The sequence below is a fragment of the Balaenoptera borealis genome (assembly GCF_965194805.1).
Source record: "Balaenoptera borealis genome assembly, chromosome: 16".
Classification (NCBI taxonomy): domain Eukaryota; kingdom Metazoa; phylum Chordata; class Mammalia; order Artiodactyla; family Balaenopteridae; genus Balaenoptera; species Balaenoptera borealis.
Window position 1 is genome coordinate 864,526 of NC_138872.1, and position 18,921 is coordinate 883,446.

The window sequence follows — 18,921 nt, forward strand, 5'->3', positions numbered from 1 at the left end:
TGACGACAGCCCCCCAGAGTTTGCGGAGGTAAATGCCAGCTGGTTCCGGGGACCGCAGCCCCTCCAGGGGGCCCCGCGTTTCGAAGCAAAAGGATAGCCTTGACCCCCTGACCCCCAGCGAGGGCAAGAGTCTCTGCTCAAGGAAGGAGAGCACCCCAGACCCCACAGCGAGGTCCCCACAGGACAAAGCCCAGACACCCCCAGGCGCCCTGAGGGGGAGAGGAGGGGGCCGGGGAGCCCTCCCTGGGGGGCTGCGTGGTCAGCAGGCGGCTTTCCAGGCACTGCTTGTGCCCCCCGGGGTTTGTCTGTGCCAGGCTCTGGCTTAGAACGAGGTCTGAGGTGAGAAGGGCGAGGGCTGGCCAGCGTCCATGCAGGTCAGGTGCCCCTGGGCTGGGCGCTGCCCTGCCAGCCCGCCCTCCCCGCTAGGGGCTGACGCTGAGCCCTGGGGCCTCTCAGCCCGAGGAGTCCCCTTACCTGCCCCTGGGGGTGTCCACCCACGGAGCCCTCTCCCTGGGGCAGGGTCCTCCTGCGGGTCCCCACCTGCCACCTGCCTCTCTCGGGATCTGCCCGCTCCCTCCTCCAGCACCGTCCCACTGGCACTTTCGGGGACGCTCAGCTTCGGGGTGGTGGGGGCCTGGTGCCACCCGCTTCCCGGAAATGCTGAAGGCACTGCGCCCTCAGCCCTCCGGCCGAGGCAGGACTGACCCTCGTGCTAATTTTCTTTGTTCTGTTGTTTCCCCCACTTTCCTGGACTATTTTTTTTCATTTTCTTTTTCTTATCCCGTTCTTTTAAAATCTTTCATTCCTTTCCCTTTGTGTGTGTGTGAAAACACTTGAAAAAGCTCGCAAACTCAAACCTACGGGGCCTCCAGGTAGGACTGCATGGGCGGAAAGCGTGTGGTGTGGTGTGGTTCTGTTCTGTTGGGGACTGTTCCGGGGCCACCCCGAGCCCACCCCGCCCAGCCTGTGGCCCCCGCCTGGAGCCACGTGCGCCCTCCTCGCTGCCCGGGCTCCCCCTCCCGACCGCCCCCTCCCCACCAGCTGCTTTCTCGCGCTGGGTCTGTCTGTCCAGGTGTCCTCCGTTCCTTGTCCTGCTTCCTGCCTTGTCTCAGTGGCTGGGGTCCCGCCCCACGGGCCCCACTTACTCCCAATGCAGAGGTGGTGGAGACGGGGCATCAGCCATCCCAGCTCGGGGGCACCCCAGCCAGCCGCCCCCGGTCCTGGAAGGCAGCTCTGGGCTTGGGGTCTCCCTCTCTGCCTCCGCCCGCCGCCCCGAGTCTTCTCACTGCAGCGAGAGGGAGACGTGAGGCCCTGGGCAGAGGGGGCCTGCGGTCCATCCGTGTGGCCCCACTGACCGTGTCTGCCCCGGACGGCTCTCTTCCTGCTGCACTTTCAGTCTGGGGCCCCGTGCCCAGACGGGGGCGCTGAACTGCTCCACGAGGACCCCCATGCCCGGGGCCAGGTGCCTTTGTAGGCCCTGTCCTTCCCCTCAGAGTGGTGGCACCGTGCTGCGCCCTGCAGAGCCGGGGCGGGGGGCGGTCTCTCATCCTCCCGTGGCGCCCTGCGTGGGAACCGTGTTAGAAAGTTAACCCCTCCGCTCCCAGGAGGGAAGAGGGTGCCGTGCTGGGCAGTGTAGGGCCAGGCTCCAGGGGCGGGAGGGTCCTGACCCCTCGGCATGTCCGCCCCAGCAGTGCCTGCCTTTCACCGTTGGCCACGGGCCCCAGGGGCTTCACTCAGAGGCGGAGGTGGCAGTGGGCACAGCATCCTTCCCGTCTGCTGGCCCTGGACCTCTGGGGCTCCAGGCTGCCGGGCAGTTGGGGGGACCCTGCTTCAGAGCCCGACAGGCTCCTCCCAGACCCGGTGGCCCCCTCGGTCCATCTTCTCCAGCAGCCCCCCACCCCCCGACGTCTGTGGAAGCACCCCATCCCCACCCCGGGCCGGGGGGCTGGCCTCGTCCTCCGGAGGCGTCTGACCCCAGAGTAGCCGCTGCTCGCTCCTGGGGATGCCCCCCGATGTGTCCCCCACGCCCATCGCCCGCTGCACCCTCGTCCTCCACGACTGGGGCTGTGTGGGCGTGGCCCTCACGTGTGTGGTGCCTGCACGTCCCTGTCCGCGGCCCCGCCCGTCCGTGTTCTGTCCCCTGCCTCTGTGTGTCCAAGGCATGGCGTCCTAACTGCGTGCCCCTACCCTGGACCTGCGTGTGTGGCGGCCGAGTGGGGCCAGCCGCCCAGGGTCTCTGTTCCAGGCCCCGTGGTGGGTGGCCAAGGGGGTGGGGAGGCCAGCTCTGTCCCGGTGTCCAGTCCTGGGGCTCTGCTGCGCCCATGGCGTGAGCCGAACTGACTGCGCAGGCCTCCTGCTTGGTCAGGACCTACGAGGACAGGAGAGACCTGGAGGGGGAGTGGGGAGGGGGACAGAGAGGGCTAGCGTTCCCAAGGTCCAGGCCTGGCCGGGCTTGGGCTGCAGAAGGAAGAGAGGGGCGGGGCCGCCCCTGCGGGCCCTGGAGATGGCAGTGACTGGGGCAGGCCCGGCGGAGGGGGCACTCGCATGGGCGCTAGGGGGCGTGGCTGGGTAGAGGAGGCGTCGGGAGGGACCAGAGCAAAGCCGGACTGGCAGGTGGGCGGGGCGGGGCGGGGCCGTGGGTGCAGGGGCATCACACGAGGAGGGCGGGCACCCAGGGAGAGGAGGACACGGTGGGGGGGTGATGAGGGAGGGGACAGGAGCGGGTGAGGGCTGGAGCCAGGGCTGTGTGTGTGGCGGGTGGTGGTGCTGTGGACCCGGTGAGGGTGCCCAGGATGGTTCGGACACAGGTGCCCAGGAGGGACAGGGGTCCCCAGGGTCAAGAAGGCCTGAGGCTCAGGACTGGGTTTGGGGGCTGGGGCTGAGTGGGGGGTGTCACAGGGCAGGTGGGGATGTCACAGACAGTGGGGTATCACAGAGCAGGTGGGAAGTCACAGGGTAGGAGGGGTGTCACCAAGCAGGTGGGGTGTCACAGGGCAGGTGGGGATGTCACAGATAGTGGGGTATCACATAGCAGGTGGGGAGTCACAGGGCAGGTGGGGATGTCACAGACAGTGGGTGTCACAGGGCAGGTGGGGTGTCACAGGGCAGGTGGGTTGTCACAGAGCAGGTGGGGTGTCACAGGGTAGGAGGGGTGTCACAGACAGTGGGTGTCACAGAGCAGGTGGGGTGTCACAGGGCAGGTGGGTTGTCACAGAGCAGGTGGGGTGTCACAGGGTAGGAGGGGTGTCACAGACAGTGGGTGTCACAGGGCAGGTGGGGTGTCACAGGGCAGGTGGGTTGTCACAGAGCAGGTGGGGTGTCACAGGGTAGGAGGGGTGTCAGAGAGCAGGCGGAGTTGTCACAGCAGGTGGGGGCTGAGTCAGGAAAGAGAGGCCAGTGCCTGGAAACACGCAGGGTCACTGATGGCGTGGAAGCTGTGTGAGGGCCGAAGGTGGCCAGGATCCGCGAGGAGGGTGGAGAGTGGGGTGGGGTGGGGGACAGAAGTGTCCCCAGACATTGTGGGGACTTGTGTCTCGGGTGAGTCTCCTGCAGCTGGAGGTGGGAGGCCTGGGCTTCCGCAGGAACCTCCCAGGTATACAAACCCCTGCCTGGCATCCCATGGGGACTGTTCACCTCTCGGCTCCCTGGCCGGTGGCCGCGGCACTGAATGCTGGGCCGGCAGGCGGGCCTGGCGTGCGGCTGTCCTGGTAGGTGTGAGTGCGTCTGGGAGGAGGGGCTCGGAGCAGGGCCAGGCCAGCCGTGCAGGAGGCCCGCTTGCGGCCCTGTGGGCTCTGCCCGGCACAGTCCTTTCCTGTGACCTCGGCCCCGCTCAGCCTTGGCAGGGAGAGTGGCTCTGCAGAGAGGGGTCTGGGAGCCCCACTAGGTTGGGGGCTGGGTTTGCAACTGTGCTTCCCCTGGGGGTGTTCAGGGATTGGGAAGGGGGAGGGGCGGGAGCCCCCCGTCCTCCCTGCAGGACCGGCTCCACGTGGGCATCCCCTCTAGCGATGGCCTGGGCCCCGTGCACTCCCAGGGCTGGGGTCCCCGGGGCGAGGGAGCCCAGAGATGAAGACAGTGGCCCAGCCCCAGAGGTGGAGGCCCGGGCTCCCCGGGGTCTGCCGCCGCCGTGCGCTCCTCCCCTCTCTGCCTGTGACGGGCCACAGCCCGTGTCCCCGTGTGAGACGCGGGTGCTCGTGAGAGCTGGGCTGAGGGCCCCTGGGGCTCTGGCGGGCGGGGGCCCACTCTCCTGTCCTCCTGCCGCAGACTGATCCCGCCGCTCAACCAGCTAGAGCTGCTTCGAAACCTCAAGAGCAAGTCTGGACTCACCTTCAGGTGAGCGGGGGCGCCTGGGCTGGCGCCCGGGGCACGGCGTCTCTGGGCTTGGCAAGGCGCTGGCAGCTGCAGGATGCTGGTGGCCGGGCTGCCGTGGGACCCGGAGACGCTGGTGGTTTTCCGCTTTTGCTGACCCCGGTCTCGGCTCCCATCCTGAGGGCGGCCGGTTGCGGGGTGGGCGCAGAGAGGGGAGCTCCACGTGGGGCCGGGAGGCTGGCGCTCTGGCCTCGGGCGGGAAGAAGAGTCCGACCCGGCATGTCCCTGGAGCGTCGGGTGGACACACGCGGTGGCACCTGCTGGTTCTCCCAGTCGCAAACCCTGCGGCTCCTCAAGCGCTCGACGCGGGGAGGGGCGTGCGGAGGGGGCGGGCTGGGCCGCAGGAGAGGGCAGGGGAGGGTGCCTGTGACCAGGCCTGTTTGCCGACACGGAGGGGCTCTCAGTGGGCGGAGCGGCTGGAGCAGGTTGAATGGTGCCCCCCCGCCTGCCCCGCAAAGACACATCCATGCCCTGGAACCTGTGAACGTGACCTCACCTGGAAAAGTCTTCGTGGGTGTGATGAAGTGCAGGGCCTCAGCTGCCCTGAGCGTCGGCTGTGGAGGAGCTTCCTCTCTGACAGTCTGTTAATGTTGGCGATTCTGATGAAAGCGCGTGTCCATAAACACGGGGCGGTAGCAACCGCAGCCTCAGAACTTCTCGTGACCCCTTCCGGATTCCCTGTCCCCTGGGACCCGCCTCCTCCGGCCCCCAGGGGGCTCTCGGGGTGGGCGGGCTGTTCCTGCCCCAGCACACGCAGCCCCCGACCTGTGGGAGCGTGGGGGGGTCAGCTGGGCTCTGCACGGGGTTGGCCGGAGGGCCGGCCGCGAACAGGCCTGTGCTTCTGTTTGCAGGAAGGAGCCCCAGCCGGAGCCATCCCCAAGGTCAGTGCCACCTTCTCCCGCTGCCTCCGCGCCTGCCCTGTGTGTCCTCGGGGAGCGCGGGCTGCCTCGGGGCTGTGCATGCTCCTGTGTGCTGCTGAGGGTGGACCCCTGCCTGCTGGCGATGTGGGCCCTTAAATCACGCTTCCTGGGTCCACGCCCCCTCCCAGGCCCCGGGCCTGCTCGGCAGCTGAGGGGCAGCTCCTGCCCTCCCGTGACTGTAGCCCCTCGGACCGGACGCGGGGGGCTTCTGGGGGAGCAGTCCTACCAGCTCCAGCACAGGGCCTGGGCTGTTCTGAGCCGAGGGCGACCCAGGTGGACACTCCCACGGGGTGTCCCCCCGACATTGCAGGTCAGGGTCAGACGGTGGGAGGAGGGGCAGCTCTGAGGAGGGGTCTTCGCATCACCCCTGTCAGGTCTTGGTTTGTGGAAGGTTTCTGGAGGAGTGGGAGAGGGTCCCCTTTGGGGCAGGGTCCCCTGCCCTGCTTCACAACCCTCGGTGAGGACCGGTCTCCCCCTCCCTGGGTCTGTCCAGGCCCCTGCGGTTCTGTTTGCTTTAGGCGAGTTCGAGACTGGGACCCCGAACGGGGACTCCCAGGGATGACTTCTGCTGGGGGCAGAGGAGGGACGATAGCACCCTGCTGTTTTCCTAGTGTTGAGAAAAAAATCCAGATCAATTCACAACGTTCAAGTTGGTGACCTCCAGCCCGTCTGTGTATCGCTGTGTACCTCTGAGCTCAGGGTCCCCCGGCGCCCCGTCTACACCTGCGGAGGGAGCCCTGTCCCCGAGGCCGTGGGCCAGAGACGCTGCCTGCCCACATTAGTGCCCTCCGGGATCAAAGGCGGCTCGGCTGGCTGCCCGGCTGGGGAGGCGTTGGGCTGAGCCCACCCTCGGCGTCCATCGGAAGGGGGCACGTGTCCCCACCCCCAAGCCCCCAGAGGGGGATGTCAGCTGGGGCCTAGGCTTGGAAAGGTGGGCAGCGCTTTTGCCCGGAAGCAGCCCGAAGAGCGGCAGACCTGGACCAGCGTGGGTTCGGCCCAGGCAGTGACCTGGGCAGGCTGGGAGCGAGGCGGGCCCGACGCGGGGCTGTGGTCAGGGCGGGCTGGGAGGGGCGTGCAGCAGGGCCTCGCGTGCTTTGTGGGATCCTGTCGGTGCTGCCATCTGCCCCTTCCGGGAGCCCCGGGACCCTGAGGCCGGGGGGGCGGCGCGGCTGCCCTTGGCTCTGCCAGGGTGGGCGCCTCTCTGGCCCTCAGCGCGGCCCGCCCACCCGTCCGGCCCCTCTGGCCTGACGCGGCTTCCTGTGCTCGTCGCCCTGCTTTATCTCCTCTCCCGACAATTTTCGTCTCAGCCTCTCTCTCTCTCTCTCTCCTCTCCTGCCCTCCCTCCCCCAATCTGGAAAATCTTGCCTGCCCCCCAAGTGCCTTTAATCATGTCACTGCCCTTCTCGGGCCCCTTTCACGTCTGCTCTGTCTTTGGGGATGAGGTGGCTGACCCTGAAAGCAGGACTCAAGGTGAGGATACGCGGGAGCCCCCCGGCTCTCCGGCACGTTCTGTGGCTACCCCCCCGCCCCCCCGCTTCCTGCTCCTCCCTCCCTCCCCTTGTGTCCGTGTGTCCCTGCCTGTGACCCAGCAGCTTCCCCTGGGGGCCCCGGGCTGAGGCCCTGGGACAGAGGGCCTGCCTCTCCTGGATGCACACCTGTCAGCCAGGTAACAGGTGGCATTTCTGTTCCCTGACTGGAGCAGCCATGAGCCCCTTTGTAGCACCCAGTGCATAGCAGGTCTGCAGGAAATGATCCTGCCACTGGACCCACGGCAGAGTGGGCCTGTCCCTGGGCTGCCTGGTGAGGGGACCCTGTCCCGTAAAGCGCAGGTGGACGGGGTGGACGCAGGGACCCTCCCTCAGCTGCCGTGAGACCCCCGGTCCCGGCTCAGGATGGGGACGCGCCCCGTGGCTGTGTGGGCGTCAGACCAAGGCGTGGGGCTGGGGGCGGGGCAGACGGGGGTCTCGGGCTGTGCTGCTCTGGGTGTGGCTCTGACCTGCCCTTTGACCCACCCCATTTCTGACTGCCCCCGCCCCTCCCGTGCCTGGAGGAACCCCTGTGCCCCAGCCGCTTTGCCCCTGTCCCGTGGCCCCCCTCTTCGTCGCGGGGGGCAGTGTGCCGTGTTCGGGTGCGTGTCTGTCCAGTCTGGTCTTGGTGAGTGTCCGTGGGCGCCTCTTCCACCCTCTCGAGCCCGGGCCCCCCGGGCTTGCCTGCCGGCAGTTCTGATGGGGTGAAGCTCCACTTGGCTGCTGTGGGCAGGAAACCCCAGCACCAGCCTGGAACCCAGAGGCAATGGGCTGGAGTTGGGGCTCCTCACCCCCCCGAAGCAGAGGGGCAGTGCTCGGGGGGGCCAGGCCACCAGCAGCCCCCCCCCCCCCGCTCTTGTCCCGCTCTCAGGCTGCGCTGTCTCGTGCAGGAGCTGCTGGCCATGTGAGACTGTTTATATTTTCGTTAACATTAAGGATAGTCACTGCGGTTAGAGAGCCTTCCCCGCTTGGGAGCCAGGCGTGGGGCGGTCGCCTAGGAGACGGTGGGTTTGGCGGTGCTGGGCTGTGGGCAGGCGACTGCTGGGAGGTTTGAAGGCAGCAAAGCTGGTCAAGGCGGAGGGCAAAGACGCCGCCCCGCTTGGTCCTCTTTCCCAGGGGAGGAGCCTCCAGGTGGGGCGGGGCGGGTCCTGTGTGCAGGCCTGGGGACCCCTGGGGGGAGCTGGCCATGGGGGTCCTGGTCTTTAGGGTCCTTATCTGTCCTGCAGGCCCTGGTGGGACCGTGGCTGCCTCGGGGGTGCACCCTGGAAGAGCATGTTTGCCCTGAATTTGAGGGGCCCCTGCTGGGCGGGGGGTCCAAGTCCTGGGGAGGTCTGCCCCCGTGTGGGTGCGCTCGGTGGACAGCTGGACCCCAGCTCCCTCCGCCCGGGGTCGACCTCTGGTTAGTTTTGTCCTACAACCCGAAGCGACTGGGGAAGGTCCCGCTGGGGAGGCACGCACGCTCGCAGGGGGCTCCGCGGAGGGCGAGGCCGGGCCAGCCGAGCGAGGGTTCCTCGAGGAAACTTGACCTTGGCTTGCCGGCGTTTAGCGGGGAGATCCTTGTCCGGACACTGGCAGGTGCCGTCGGTGTTTAAGTGAACGTGTGGACACTGAACACTTGTGGGTCAAGACCGTTGGCCGCGTCTGGGTTCCTCAGGTACAGAGTTTGAGAACCACTGTCTCAGCAGCAACAGCTACAAAGGTGGGGGCAGAGAGCGAGGCCCCAGGGAAGTGAAGGGTTTCTTGAAGTTCTTGCTGGTTCTTTTCATTTTTGCTTAAAAGTTTTCAGGTTCTAGTGCAGCGCTGAGTCTTGGGCCTTTGGGGAGGTGCTTGGGCAGGGTGACCACGGGCAGCGTTTCCTGAAGAGCCGCCCGCAGGTCCGTCTCTGCCCTCAGCACGGGGTGGACTTCACCCCAGGTCCGACCTTGGCGGCCCTTTCACGTCCAGGAGCCCCAAGCCCCCTTCTCCTTAGCTCCCCTCCAGGGAGGGGCAGCCACTGCCTTCTGGGTAAACCGAGGCCACTTCGGATCGGGCCGCTGGCTGGGTTGGTTTGTGCAGCCAAACTTGCACGTTTTTCCTCTGAAGACGTGAGCTTTCTGGGATCCTGGCCCTCTGGAACCAGCACAGCCTCAGCCCATGTATTATTTTTTGTTGTTGTTGGCATGAACGTAGCAAAAAAATAATACATCTTTTGAAAGATGTGGCCCCAAACTGACGCTGGAAGGAAAAGGTATTTTTGGAGGAAAAAACAGGGAATTTTTTTTTTTTTCTCCAAAAATAGGGACCACTTTTTTTCCAGGCCGGCGGAGGACTTTACGCGCGGCTCCCTCGTTCTTCTCGCTGAGACGCGATCTCTGTAGCGGGTGCGGCTTGAGCACAGAGCCGCCCCGGGGGGCCGGGGCCTCGTGTCCCTGCGCCTCCTGCCCGCGCGCGCGGCCCGGGCTCCCTCTGGTCGCGTCCGGCCGCCGGCGCCCCCGGGACTAACTGTCCTCTCCTCATTTCCAGTAAAGGCAGACGGCGCACAGAGCCCCTGTGGGGATGCTGCCCAGGACGCGCTAGGTACCAGACACGCCGCTCGGGCGGCCATTGCTGCACGGCTCTTGCCCCCTCCCGCTCCAAGCACTCTGCTTATTAGAGGTTCTAGATGCGCCAGGGAGAGGCTGGCGCCCGCCCGGCCCCCCAGGCCCCGATTCAGATTGGCAGCTCGCCTCCCGGCCCCTTGGTGGAGCCCTCGGCCCCCTCTGACTCCAGACGACCGCCTGGGTGACGGTGGCCGTGGAGCTGACCCCTTTTCCTTCTCCCCATGCCAAATGATGCTGTGCTCCAAGCAGGAGGGGGGCCGGCCAGGGGCTCTGAAAACCAGAAAGGGCGCCTTCAGGGGCCTGATTGCTCTCCCACGAGCCTTTGCTCCACGGCTCATCCATCTAGCACCTCTACTACGCACGGGAGGGCCGCTGCCCTCAACCCGGAGCCCGCCCGCCCACCGGGAGGCAGCTCTGTCGTGTGTGTGTGCCCGCTCCCCGCGGTCCTGGCACACCAGACACACCGGAAAGCCAGAGGTCCACGGCTCCCCCTCCCACGTGCAGGCCTGGTTTAGGGCAGGCTGGAAGCGGGTCGGTGAAAGGCCGCCCGATCTTTGCCCCGTGGGCTCCCTGACTGCCGGCACGTTTCCTCTCTCTGTCCCCTCTCTGCTCTCGGGGGTGTGGAAGCGTCTGTCCCCTTGCTTGCTCTGGGGCCCCCTCCTGCCCGCCCCTCCCTGCCCCGTGCGGCCCTGCAGGTGCTGGCAGCTGCACTCACCGGTCATCGTGTGCATGTGGTCCGTGACGGCCCTGGAAGCAGGGGTGCCGAGCGGCGGGCATGGGGAGGGGCCGGGCAGCAGGCTCGGGGCTCCAGGGCGGCGGCATGCTTGCACATCTGCATCCGTGCATGCTCGGAATCCTCCTCGCCCTCGAGAGGGGCCCGGAGGGTCGCCTGCCCCCACCTGCCCGTGCTGCCTGTGTGTTCCCGACGTAGGGCACCGTGGGGGAGGCTTTTGCCGCCCCAGGAGGGGAGATGTGGGGCCCCGGCAGAAGCCGTCCTGCTTGCCCGGAGCTGGTGTCCAGGGTGCTTCTGGCCACAGGCTGGCCGGTCGGGTCTGGGGCTGTGCTCAGGCTGCTTGGGAACCAGAAGGGCCAGAGGTGCCCACGGCCGGGCCAGGAGCCCAGGCCTCACTTGGCCCTGCTGTGTGCGTCTCACGGACGTCACTTCATCTCCCCACCACCGCCGCCTTCCCTGGGCATCCGCAGTCCAGCTGTGGGCCGGGCGGTTCTCTCTGGATGCCGGCTCCTTCCCCGCTGAGCTGGGCCCCGGCCGGCCGGGCAGACCAGGGTGCAGCCGAGCTCAGCCGGGGCCCCCGCTCGCCTGTCCCTGTTGATGGCTGGCTTCACCTGTTGGGAGTTTTGCCCTGGGGAGGGTGGCAGGCAGGGGAGGAGAGGCCGGGCCTCGCTTCCTCTCCCAGACCGTCCTGAGCTTGCCCCCTGGCCCCTTGTAAATGCCCTCCCACTCGGAGGGTGGGCTGGCCTTGTGCTCCTTCCCTGGGGGCAGGCTGCCAGGGCCCCATGCTGCGTGTGCTTCTGTCCTTGGCTTGTGAGGTGAGGGAGGGTCTCTCTCGACACCTGCAGGACCGTCGGCGTTCGGGCATCTGGAGTTGAGGCAGGCGTGGGGTGTCTGGGGGCTGTGTGCCTGGGAGCCCTGAGCTGTGATGACCGTGGAAGTCCAGACAGCCACCCGTGGCCTCCTCCAGCAGGGCACCCCTCCCCGCTCGGAGCAGGCTGAGAGCCGGGGACGCAGGGCCGGGCCAAGGCCAGGCAAGGCTCTGTCATCGCGGTCAGCCGCGTGGGCCCGAGTTCTGGGGGTCCCTGTTGTGCACGGGACAGCAGGTCCAGCGGGGGTCCCCAGCAGTCCTGGCTTGGTGGGGCCCTTGTTTCACGGTCTCCCTGGACCAGCTGGTGGTCTCCTTCGGGAACGAAGGAAGGAGAGGGGTATCTTCGTAGCAGCCCCCGTAGCCTGGCTCTGGCTGCCCCTCGGTCCCCCAGCCCTGTCTTGGCCTCGTGCCGGGCGCAGCGGTTACAGGCTTGGGGCCAGCGTCCTGAGCAAGCAGACACCCCGGCTCCTGTGTTCATGGGGACACGGGACACCCAGGGTCTCTGGAGGAGCCACCCCTCTGAGTGAGCTCCGTGCCTCGGGCCCGAGAACTAGCGCAGATGGCCTTAGCTGCCTGGGGGGGGCGGGGCGGGGGCACCGACCTGGGCCGCCACGTGCGGGCTGGCTCTTGTCCATGGGGGGTCACTTGTGCGCCGTCTGACGACGTGTCTCTGCTGTGGGTCCCCCTCGGGCCGATGGAAGCAGCTGACCTGGGCCATCTGCGGTGGGGCTGGCGCTGTCTGAGGGATTAGCTGGTGGTGGAGGCTTCCCAGCGACAGCAGAGGCCCCTCGGGCGGTTCTGAGTGTGGCCCCTGAGCGTGGTCGCGTGAGTGGGTCCACGGTTCATGGGGGCCTCGCTCTCCTCCTGGGCAGATGGTGGAAACTGTCCACGGGAGGAAATGAGTGGCCGCCTGGCCCCGGGCCTGACCTCACCCTGACCAGAGACCGCCCTTGTCTCCTGCCTGCTGCCTGGAGGGTGTTAGAACCAACAAACGTGGGGTGTCAGACCCGTCTCCATGGTTACCGGGAGACGGGGCAACGAGGCCCGAAGACCCTCACGGGGCTGTGGCTGGACGGCCGTGGTTGCCCCCTCTCTGTGGCCTTGGGCCGGGGCTCGGCCGGCGCCCGTATCATCCCTCCGGAAGTGTGGACGTTCTGTGCCCGGACGTGTCCTGGTGGGGGTGGAGCCTGTGCCGCCCTGGGTGGAGGGGAGGTGGGCAGACCCTGGCCCTCCGTGCTCCCCCTCCCCCCGACCTGTTTCGCCAGGCAGCTCCCTGGGGTTCGGCCGAGGGGCCCGGGGGTCAGCTGCAGACCTCACCCTCCTGACCCGGGGCAGTTACGGGGGTGGAGGGGCAGGCACGGTAACTGCTGGAGTGGCCGGGGGCCCTCAGGAGGTGCCCAGGGAACAGCCGTCATCGCCCAGGGCGTTTGAAGAGGGAGCCCTGGCTGACAGTGTAGCGAGGTCTCAGGCACCTTTTGGTGGTAGCTGAAGGTGATTTCAGAGTCCACTGACCACTCCCCAGCCAGGCTGAGCGCTGAGCGGGCCCCGGGGGGCCTGTGGTGGAGCTGACCTGTCCCCACTCACCCTAGCGACCCTCCCGTCCCGGCCCGTGCTCCATCCCACGGCCAGGGCACCCCGTCCACCCGCCAGGAGCCAGCGGGAGCGAGTGTTCTTTGCAGAGTGACCTCTCTTGCTGTCTTTCTGTGTGTCTGTCCGTCTGTCGGTTCTCGCGGGAGCAGTCAGAAGGTCAGTTTGAAAGACCGTGTCTTCTCCAGCCCCCGCGGCGTGGCTGCCAAGGGCAAGGGGTCCCCTCAGGCCCAGACCGTCCGGCGGTCGCCCAGCGCCGACCAGAGCCTGGAAGACAGTCCGAGCAAGGTGCCCAAGAGCTGGAGCTTCGGGGAGCGCGGCCGCGCACGGCAGGCCTTCCGGGCCAGGGGCGCCGCTTCCCGGCAGAACTCGGAAGGTAGGTCGGGCAGCCCTCGGGTGGGGGTTTGCTGTCCCAGAGCTCCATGCGATGGGGCCACACGTGCTTGTCCTCCCACGTCGGGCTCTGCTCGCTGAGCTCCGTGTTTTCCAGGCTCACCCGTGGAGCTGGTGCCGGCGCGTCGCTGCTTTTACGGCTGACGTTCCCCGAGTACTCCGTGTGCACGTAGCCCACTTTGTCCTTCTGTCTGTGCACAGGGATGCCCTCTTACACCCTCGTGGTGGCCGCTCCCTGAGGAGCACAGTGGAGGGGAGCAGGCTGGGAAAGCAGGACGGGGGGCGGGCTGGAGTGTGGGTGCGCCCGGCGGAGGTCCCCTCGGACACGCGTGCGCTGCGGGGCCGGAGCACTAGGCCCCCTCCATCCCGGGGGTGGCCCGGCCCCTCACGGGCTGTGTCCTTCCACCCAGAAGCAAGTCTCCCAGGGGAGGACATTGTGGACGACAACAAGAGCTGCAACTGCGAGTTTGTGACGGAGGATCTGACCCCGGGCCTCAAAGTCAGCATCCGGGCCGTGTGGTGAGGACCCGGCGGGCTCCCTCACAGCCGTCCACGGACGCGGGGCCTTGGGGGGCCGGAGTGAGGGCACGCGCTCGGGAGGGATGCCTCACGGCGACACCCCTTCAGTCCGGCCCCCGCGGCTCGCAAGGCACCTGCTGTCCCAGGTGCCGGGTGCCCAAGGCTGTTAGTGGACGGCTGGGAGCTGCCACTGCACAGGGGTTCCCGGGTGGACAAGGGTCCTCTGCGCAGTGGGGCCCAAGGGTGGCTGGGGTACGAGACAGGTGGGTGGCCCAGATGACAGGGCCAAGTCATCCAGCAGACATTCTCGGAGATGCTGGGCGGCCCAAGGCAGGTGGACGTTGGGGGGCTGCCTTCGGTGGTCTCTGCCCAGGGCTCACAGCCTCCTGACCACCCCCTCCAGTGTCATGCGGTTCCTGGTGTCCAAGCGCAAGTTCAAGGAGAGCCTACGGCCCTACGATGTGATGGACGTGATTGAGCAGTACTCGGCTGGCCACCTGGACATGCTGTCCCGCATCAAAAACCTGCAGTCCAGGCAAGAGCACCTCCCCTGCCTGCCTGGCCCCGGGGGCGGGGGGCTGGGTCCCCTGGGCCAAAGCCGGGTGCGGGCTGGGGACGGGCGCGGCGCAGCTGCACACTCCTGCCAGAGGTGGGGCGGCGACGCGCTGTGGACGCAGCGGCCGGCCCTGCTAGCTGCCACATCTGGGCCCTTCCTCTCCGGCCCCACGCCGGCCCCGTGTGGGCTTTCTGCCATGTCTTTGTGTGGTCTGTTTTTAACCTTTCTGTGGTCTCTCTCTTCCCTCCTGCCCGTGCTGCGATGGGCAAGCGTGTATGTGTTGTGTGCACACACGAGCGTGCATATGCACATGTGTGAATGCACGTGTGTACTTGCATGTGTTCAGGCCTCAGGTGCACGTGTGTACACACGTGTATGTGTACAAGTGCATGCATGTGCATGTGCGCACACGGGTGCAACACGTTTTGGCAAACGTGTGGGTGCATGCGTGTGTCTGTGTGTGCTGTGCCATGTGTGTCATGTGTCCATGCACGTATGTTGCCCATGTGTACCCGTGTGTGTTGGGGAGAGAAGTTAGTTCTGTTGAGAGGTGAAGGTGCAGCTTTCCGTGGGCCCATCAGGCAGCAGTTAGGCCACGTGGTACCTCTTCCTCCAGAACAGAGGGGCTGGTCCCCCCTCCCCACCGCACAGAGGGATTCCCACGGCCGGAGCAGGCAGTGGGGCTGGACATGTGCCTGGCGGGCCGTGGCCGGGCACACGCTGGCGCTGCCATCTCTGGCCCCACGTGAGCACTGGCTTGCTCACCCAGGAGTCAGCTGTACACACGTGTGTACAGACACAGCAAGGATCCAGGACGTGCACACACACAGACCCATGTCCGCTCCCACATGCCCACGTGTGCCAGCACACATGTGCACACACATAGCCGTGCTCTAAGGCTTGTGCTCACGTGTGTGTCCTGTAGGACCGACACACGCACGCCTAGTACGTGTGTGCTCACAGGCACGCGCCATCCATACACAGACGGGCGGGTGCACACACGTGTGTCTGGTGCCCGTGAGGAGGCCCGTGGCTGCCGTGGGTCTCTCCCAGAACGGACCCCACCTTCCCGCTGGTCAAGCCCTCCCGGCCAGGGCCCCTGCAATGAGGCGGCTGCCAGTTCTCTGGCCCGGAAGCCTGGGTGGGGGGTCTGGATGGTGGGGGCAGTCCTGGGGTCAGCCCGGATCCCGGCCCCGTGGCAGGTGGCATCTCCCCGTCCTACTCAGCGTCCCAGGGGAGGGGCCCCTCTGGGCCTCCAGCTGCTCCCGTTGGGTGAGGCCAGAGGACAACCCCTTTCTGTCCCCAGGCTCAGGCCGGGAGGCCCACTGCCCAGCGTCCTCCTGGAGCATCGAGTAGACCTGTGTGTCTGCGCAAATGTGCGTGCAGTTGTGCACATGTAAATAACGTGTGAGAGCGTGCACGTGTATACATGAGTATGTAAACGTGTGCCCGTGCGTGCAAACTTGCGGGTGTGTACATGTGTGTGAGCGTGCATGTGTCCACGTGTGTGTGCAGGTGTGAGCACATGTGTGTGCGTGAGAGGCCTCCCCGGGTCTCGATGGCTGGCCCACCTCCGCTCACGGCAGCGGTGTTTGTTCACGAGGCTCTTCTGTCCTAGACCGTCCCCTCTCCCTCCCTTTCTGTCTGGAAAACAGACGAGACAAACCGACCCCCGCGGGAGCCAGACGTCTGTCGCTTGCTGGCAGGGCCTTGGTGTCTTTCCTGGGGCCCTTTGGCACTTTGCTGCCAGCTGCCACGTGTCCTTGCACGTGCACCCTTGCCCGGGCAGACGGGGCGCCGCGAGCTCGTGGCCTCCCCCAGTGCTCGTTTGACCACATCTGAGGTCACGGGAGCGCGGTGTCCCTGTGTCCCGTTTGTAAGAAAGGTCACGGCTGCTCTCAGCGGGTCGTGCATTCTGTCTCTGCAAGTTTCCGGCTGCCTCCCCTTTCATGTTGCTTCACGATGCATTTTCCTGGTGTCTCTTTTCTTGTTTACTCGCCAGGATAGATATGATTGTGGGCCCCCCACCCCCTTCAACTCCCCGGCACAAGAAGTACCCCACCAAAGGACCCACGGCCCCTCCGAGAGAGTCACCCCAGTACTCACCTAGGTCAGGATGCCGAGCGTCCCGCCTGTTTCTGGAATGGCCAGCCCCCTTCGCTCCAGCCACACGACGGCAGCACCCGCTCTGCTCCGCGGGACGGAGGGGCTCCTTCTCTGTCCCTGACAAAGCGACGTCCTCTGCAGGCCCTGGCGGGCTGGGTGGGGTGCCCTTGAGCTGCTCCTCTTGGCGGGGTCCTGCGGAGGCTGTCGGGGGGCTCCTTTCCACCGACACCTGTGTGGCATCCGCGGGGGGTGGGGGCTCCCTGGGTAGAAGAGGGCGGCCAGCCCCCCAAGGATCAGGTGTGTTCAGACGTGGGGCCCTGCCCCAGCACCGACCCAGACCCCCGCCACCACCTGCCGGTGGGTCGACCTGGGCTGCTGTGTGGACTGAGAGGGTCCTGGCGGGAGCCCAGCCCCCAGGGAGTCCCCAGAGCTTTGGTGGCTCTCTTTCCAGTTTTCACCATGGTCGGGGTTATTGAAGAAGACGGTCCCAGCCAACGGGCAGAGTGGGGGGCGGGCAGTGAGGTGGTGAGTCAGCAGAAGCAGGCTCGTTGGTGATGAATTCAGACTTCGGAGCCTTCCTGCTCCCCTGGACTATGGAGATGATGGCTGTGACCCGCCCCCCTGGCAGGTCTGGGAGAGCAGAGCCCAGGGCAAGGATGTGGGGTGAGGGCAGACACGCCCGGCCGAGCGGGCAGAGGGGCTCAGGGGCGTCCCGGAGGCCGGCAGGGATGCTGGCAGCTGGGCCATTGGAGCGACTGGGGGTGCCTGACCCCTGTGTGCCAGGGTTTCTGTGCGTGAGGCCGAGGGCCAGTGTGTGCTGCGCATCTCAGCCTGGCGGCTCTCCCACGAGAGAGGAATTTCCGGGGGAGCAGAGCAGCCCAGACAGTGTTTGCCGCGGCCCCTGCTCTGCCCGTGTCCTCCAGCCCCAAGGAAGCTGCACCCTGAGACAGAAGCCCACCCTCCTGGGCATTGCTGCAGGGCACAGGGGCTGGGTGTTCGGAGCCACGGTCTGGGAAGGCCCTGCCAGCCCTTGGAACCCCGCAGGCCTCCCGGACCACTGCAGCCAGATGCCCACAGAGAAGGAGCCAGGAGGACAGGGGTTAAGCCCGACTCCTCAGCCTGAGGCCCAGGGGAGGGGGTGGCACAGGCTCCACGGAAGACCCACCGGGGGCAGCTCCAGGCCGACCCTGGGCCAAGGCTCCCAGGGGAGCGGCCAGGAGGGCGGCCCGTCATGTGGCAGGGGTGAAGGCGCTGCGTGCCCGTGCCTGGACTGTGTAGATGCCTGGAACACCAGAGAACCCTCCTCCCGCTCTGCCCCCACTGGCGTCTGCGTGGAGCCCGAGGGCCCCACGTCCGCCCTGCCACCGCATGATCAAGCATGACGCCCCGTGGCCGACGCAAGCCTGATCCCCTCCTGCTTCCTGTGACAGAAAGGACAGACCACCCTGAGCCCCGACAGGCAGTTAGGGCGGCCCTGTGGGTGAGGACGGCAGCCGAGCAGGCCGGCAGCCCCCGTGGCGCTGCTTGGGGGGGTAGGAGCCGGCGCCCCTCCCCACTCGGGAGCTTGGGTGGCACACTTCATGCATGAGGCTCCAGAGAAGCGGCGGGGCTGTGTGGCCTGTGCCTGGGTGGCCGTCCCGCCCAGCTGCACCCTGGCCCTGGTGCCTTTGCCAGCGTCCATGTGGCTGCACTTCTGGGGCTCAGAGTGTCGGGCGCCCACCCTGCTACTCCCAAGGTCCCTTCCGAGCCCCTCAGTGGCCCTTCCTGTTCAGCACAGGGGACAGGGGATGCCGCATGGGTCAAGCAGAAGCCCCCCCGTCCCTGAAGGAGGCCTCCTTCCCCTCTTGTTGGCACTCGTGATCGATGGCCTCGTTTGAGGTCACCTCAGCTGCGTTCTGCATCTCCCACGTGCGTGCGCACACACAGGCCCACACACACTCACACAAGTGCACGCACAGGCACGCACAGTCAGCACACACGTGCCCACGCACGAGCACACACGGACCCCCTCTCTGGTTGCCAGTGGCTCTGTCTGTCCCCTCCTCTGGTTGTGCGTTGTGGTTTCCTGTGTTGGTCTGTGTCCCCTCCCCCGTCTGGCGCATGGCGCGAAGTCCTCACGTCCCCCCTGCTTCTGTGGTTCCCGCTGCAGACGTTTAACTCCGTCCCCTCCAGACCCCGGGTGGGCAGGGGCCACAGTGGCACGTTATCCAGGAGCAGAGCTCGGGGGTGGGGGCGGGGGAGCTGAGGGGTGCTTGGCCCCAACTCCCTTCTCTTTACCCCTTGCTAATGTGCCAGCCCCACTGGAATGGAATGGTCGGGGGACAGGCCCCGGGGGCGGCGGAGAGCAGGACAAGGACCAGGCGCCCAGGGTCCATCTGTCCTGGTTCCTCGCTGCCCCCCGGTCGGCTCTGGACTCAGCCCGGAGCCTGGATCTGGCGGCTGCGGCCTGGCCCAGGAGGAGAGGCCCACGGGCTCCGCCGATCCCACCTGAACTCACGCTGGGGACGGGGTCTCTTCCCGGCAGAGTGGACCAAATCGTGGGGCGTGGCCCGGCGATAGCAGACAAAGACCGAGGCAAGGGCCCGGCTGAGGCGGAGCTGCCCGAGGACCCCAGCATGATGGGACGGCTGGGGAAGGTGGAGAAGCAGGTGGGAGAGGCTGGGGGTCCTGGGGCGTCGGCACGGACACTGTGGGAGGGAGCTTGAGTTTTGGGGGGAGGGAGGGCTGCTGTTTTGGGACCCTGGGCCCCCAGGAGCGCCCCCCCGGGCC

The 18,921-nt window shown here is 66.9% G+C and overlaps 1 protein-coding gene across 11 annotated transcripts in view; it reads left to right on the forward strand.

Moving 5' to 3' along the window:
- KCNQ2 (potassium voltage-gated channel subfamily Q member 2) overlaps positions 1-18,921 on the forward strand; it is a 48,524-nt gene that overhangs the window by 28,524 nt on the left and 1,079 nt on the right. Inside the window, exons 9-17 of one of the 11 annotated variants that reach the window (XM_082360070.1) lie at positions 843-872; positions 4,261-4,329; positions 5,217-5,246; positions 9,314-9,367; positions 12,731-12,954; positions 13,385-13,490; positions 13,894-14,025; positions 16,049-16,156; positions 18,677-18,800. In XM_082360070.1, the coding sequence (XP_082216196.1) occupies positions 843-872; positions 4,261-4,329; positions 5,217-5,246; positions 9,314-9,367; positions 12,731-12,954; positions 13,385-13,490; positions 13,894-14,025; positions 16,049-16,156; positions 18,677-18,800 (877 nt within the window). Of the gene's footprint in view, positions 1-842; positions 873-4,260; positions 4,330-5,216; positions 5,247-5,896; positions 6,756-9,313; positions 9,368-12,730; positions 12,955-13,381; positions 13,491-13,893; positions 14,026-16,048; positions 16,157-18,676; positions 18,801-18,921 lie in introns of those variants that run through there. The other 10 variants (XM_082360067.1, XM_082360073.1, XM_082360074.1 and 7 more) reach the window with 10 other exon arrangements.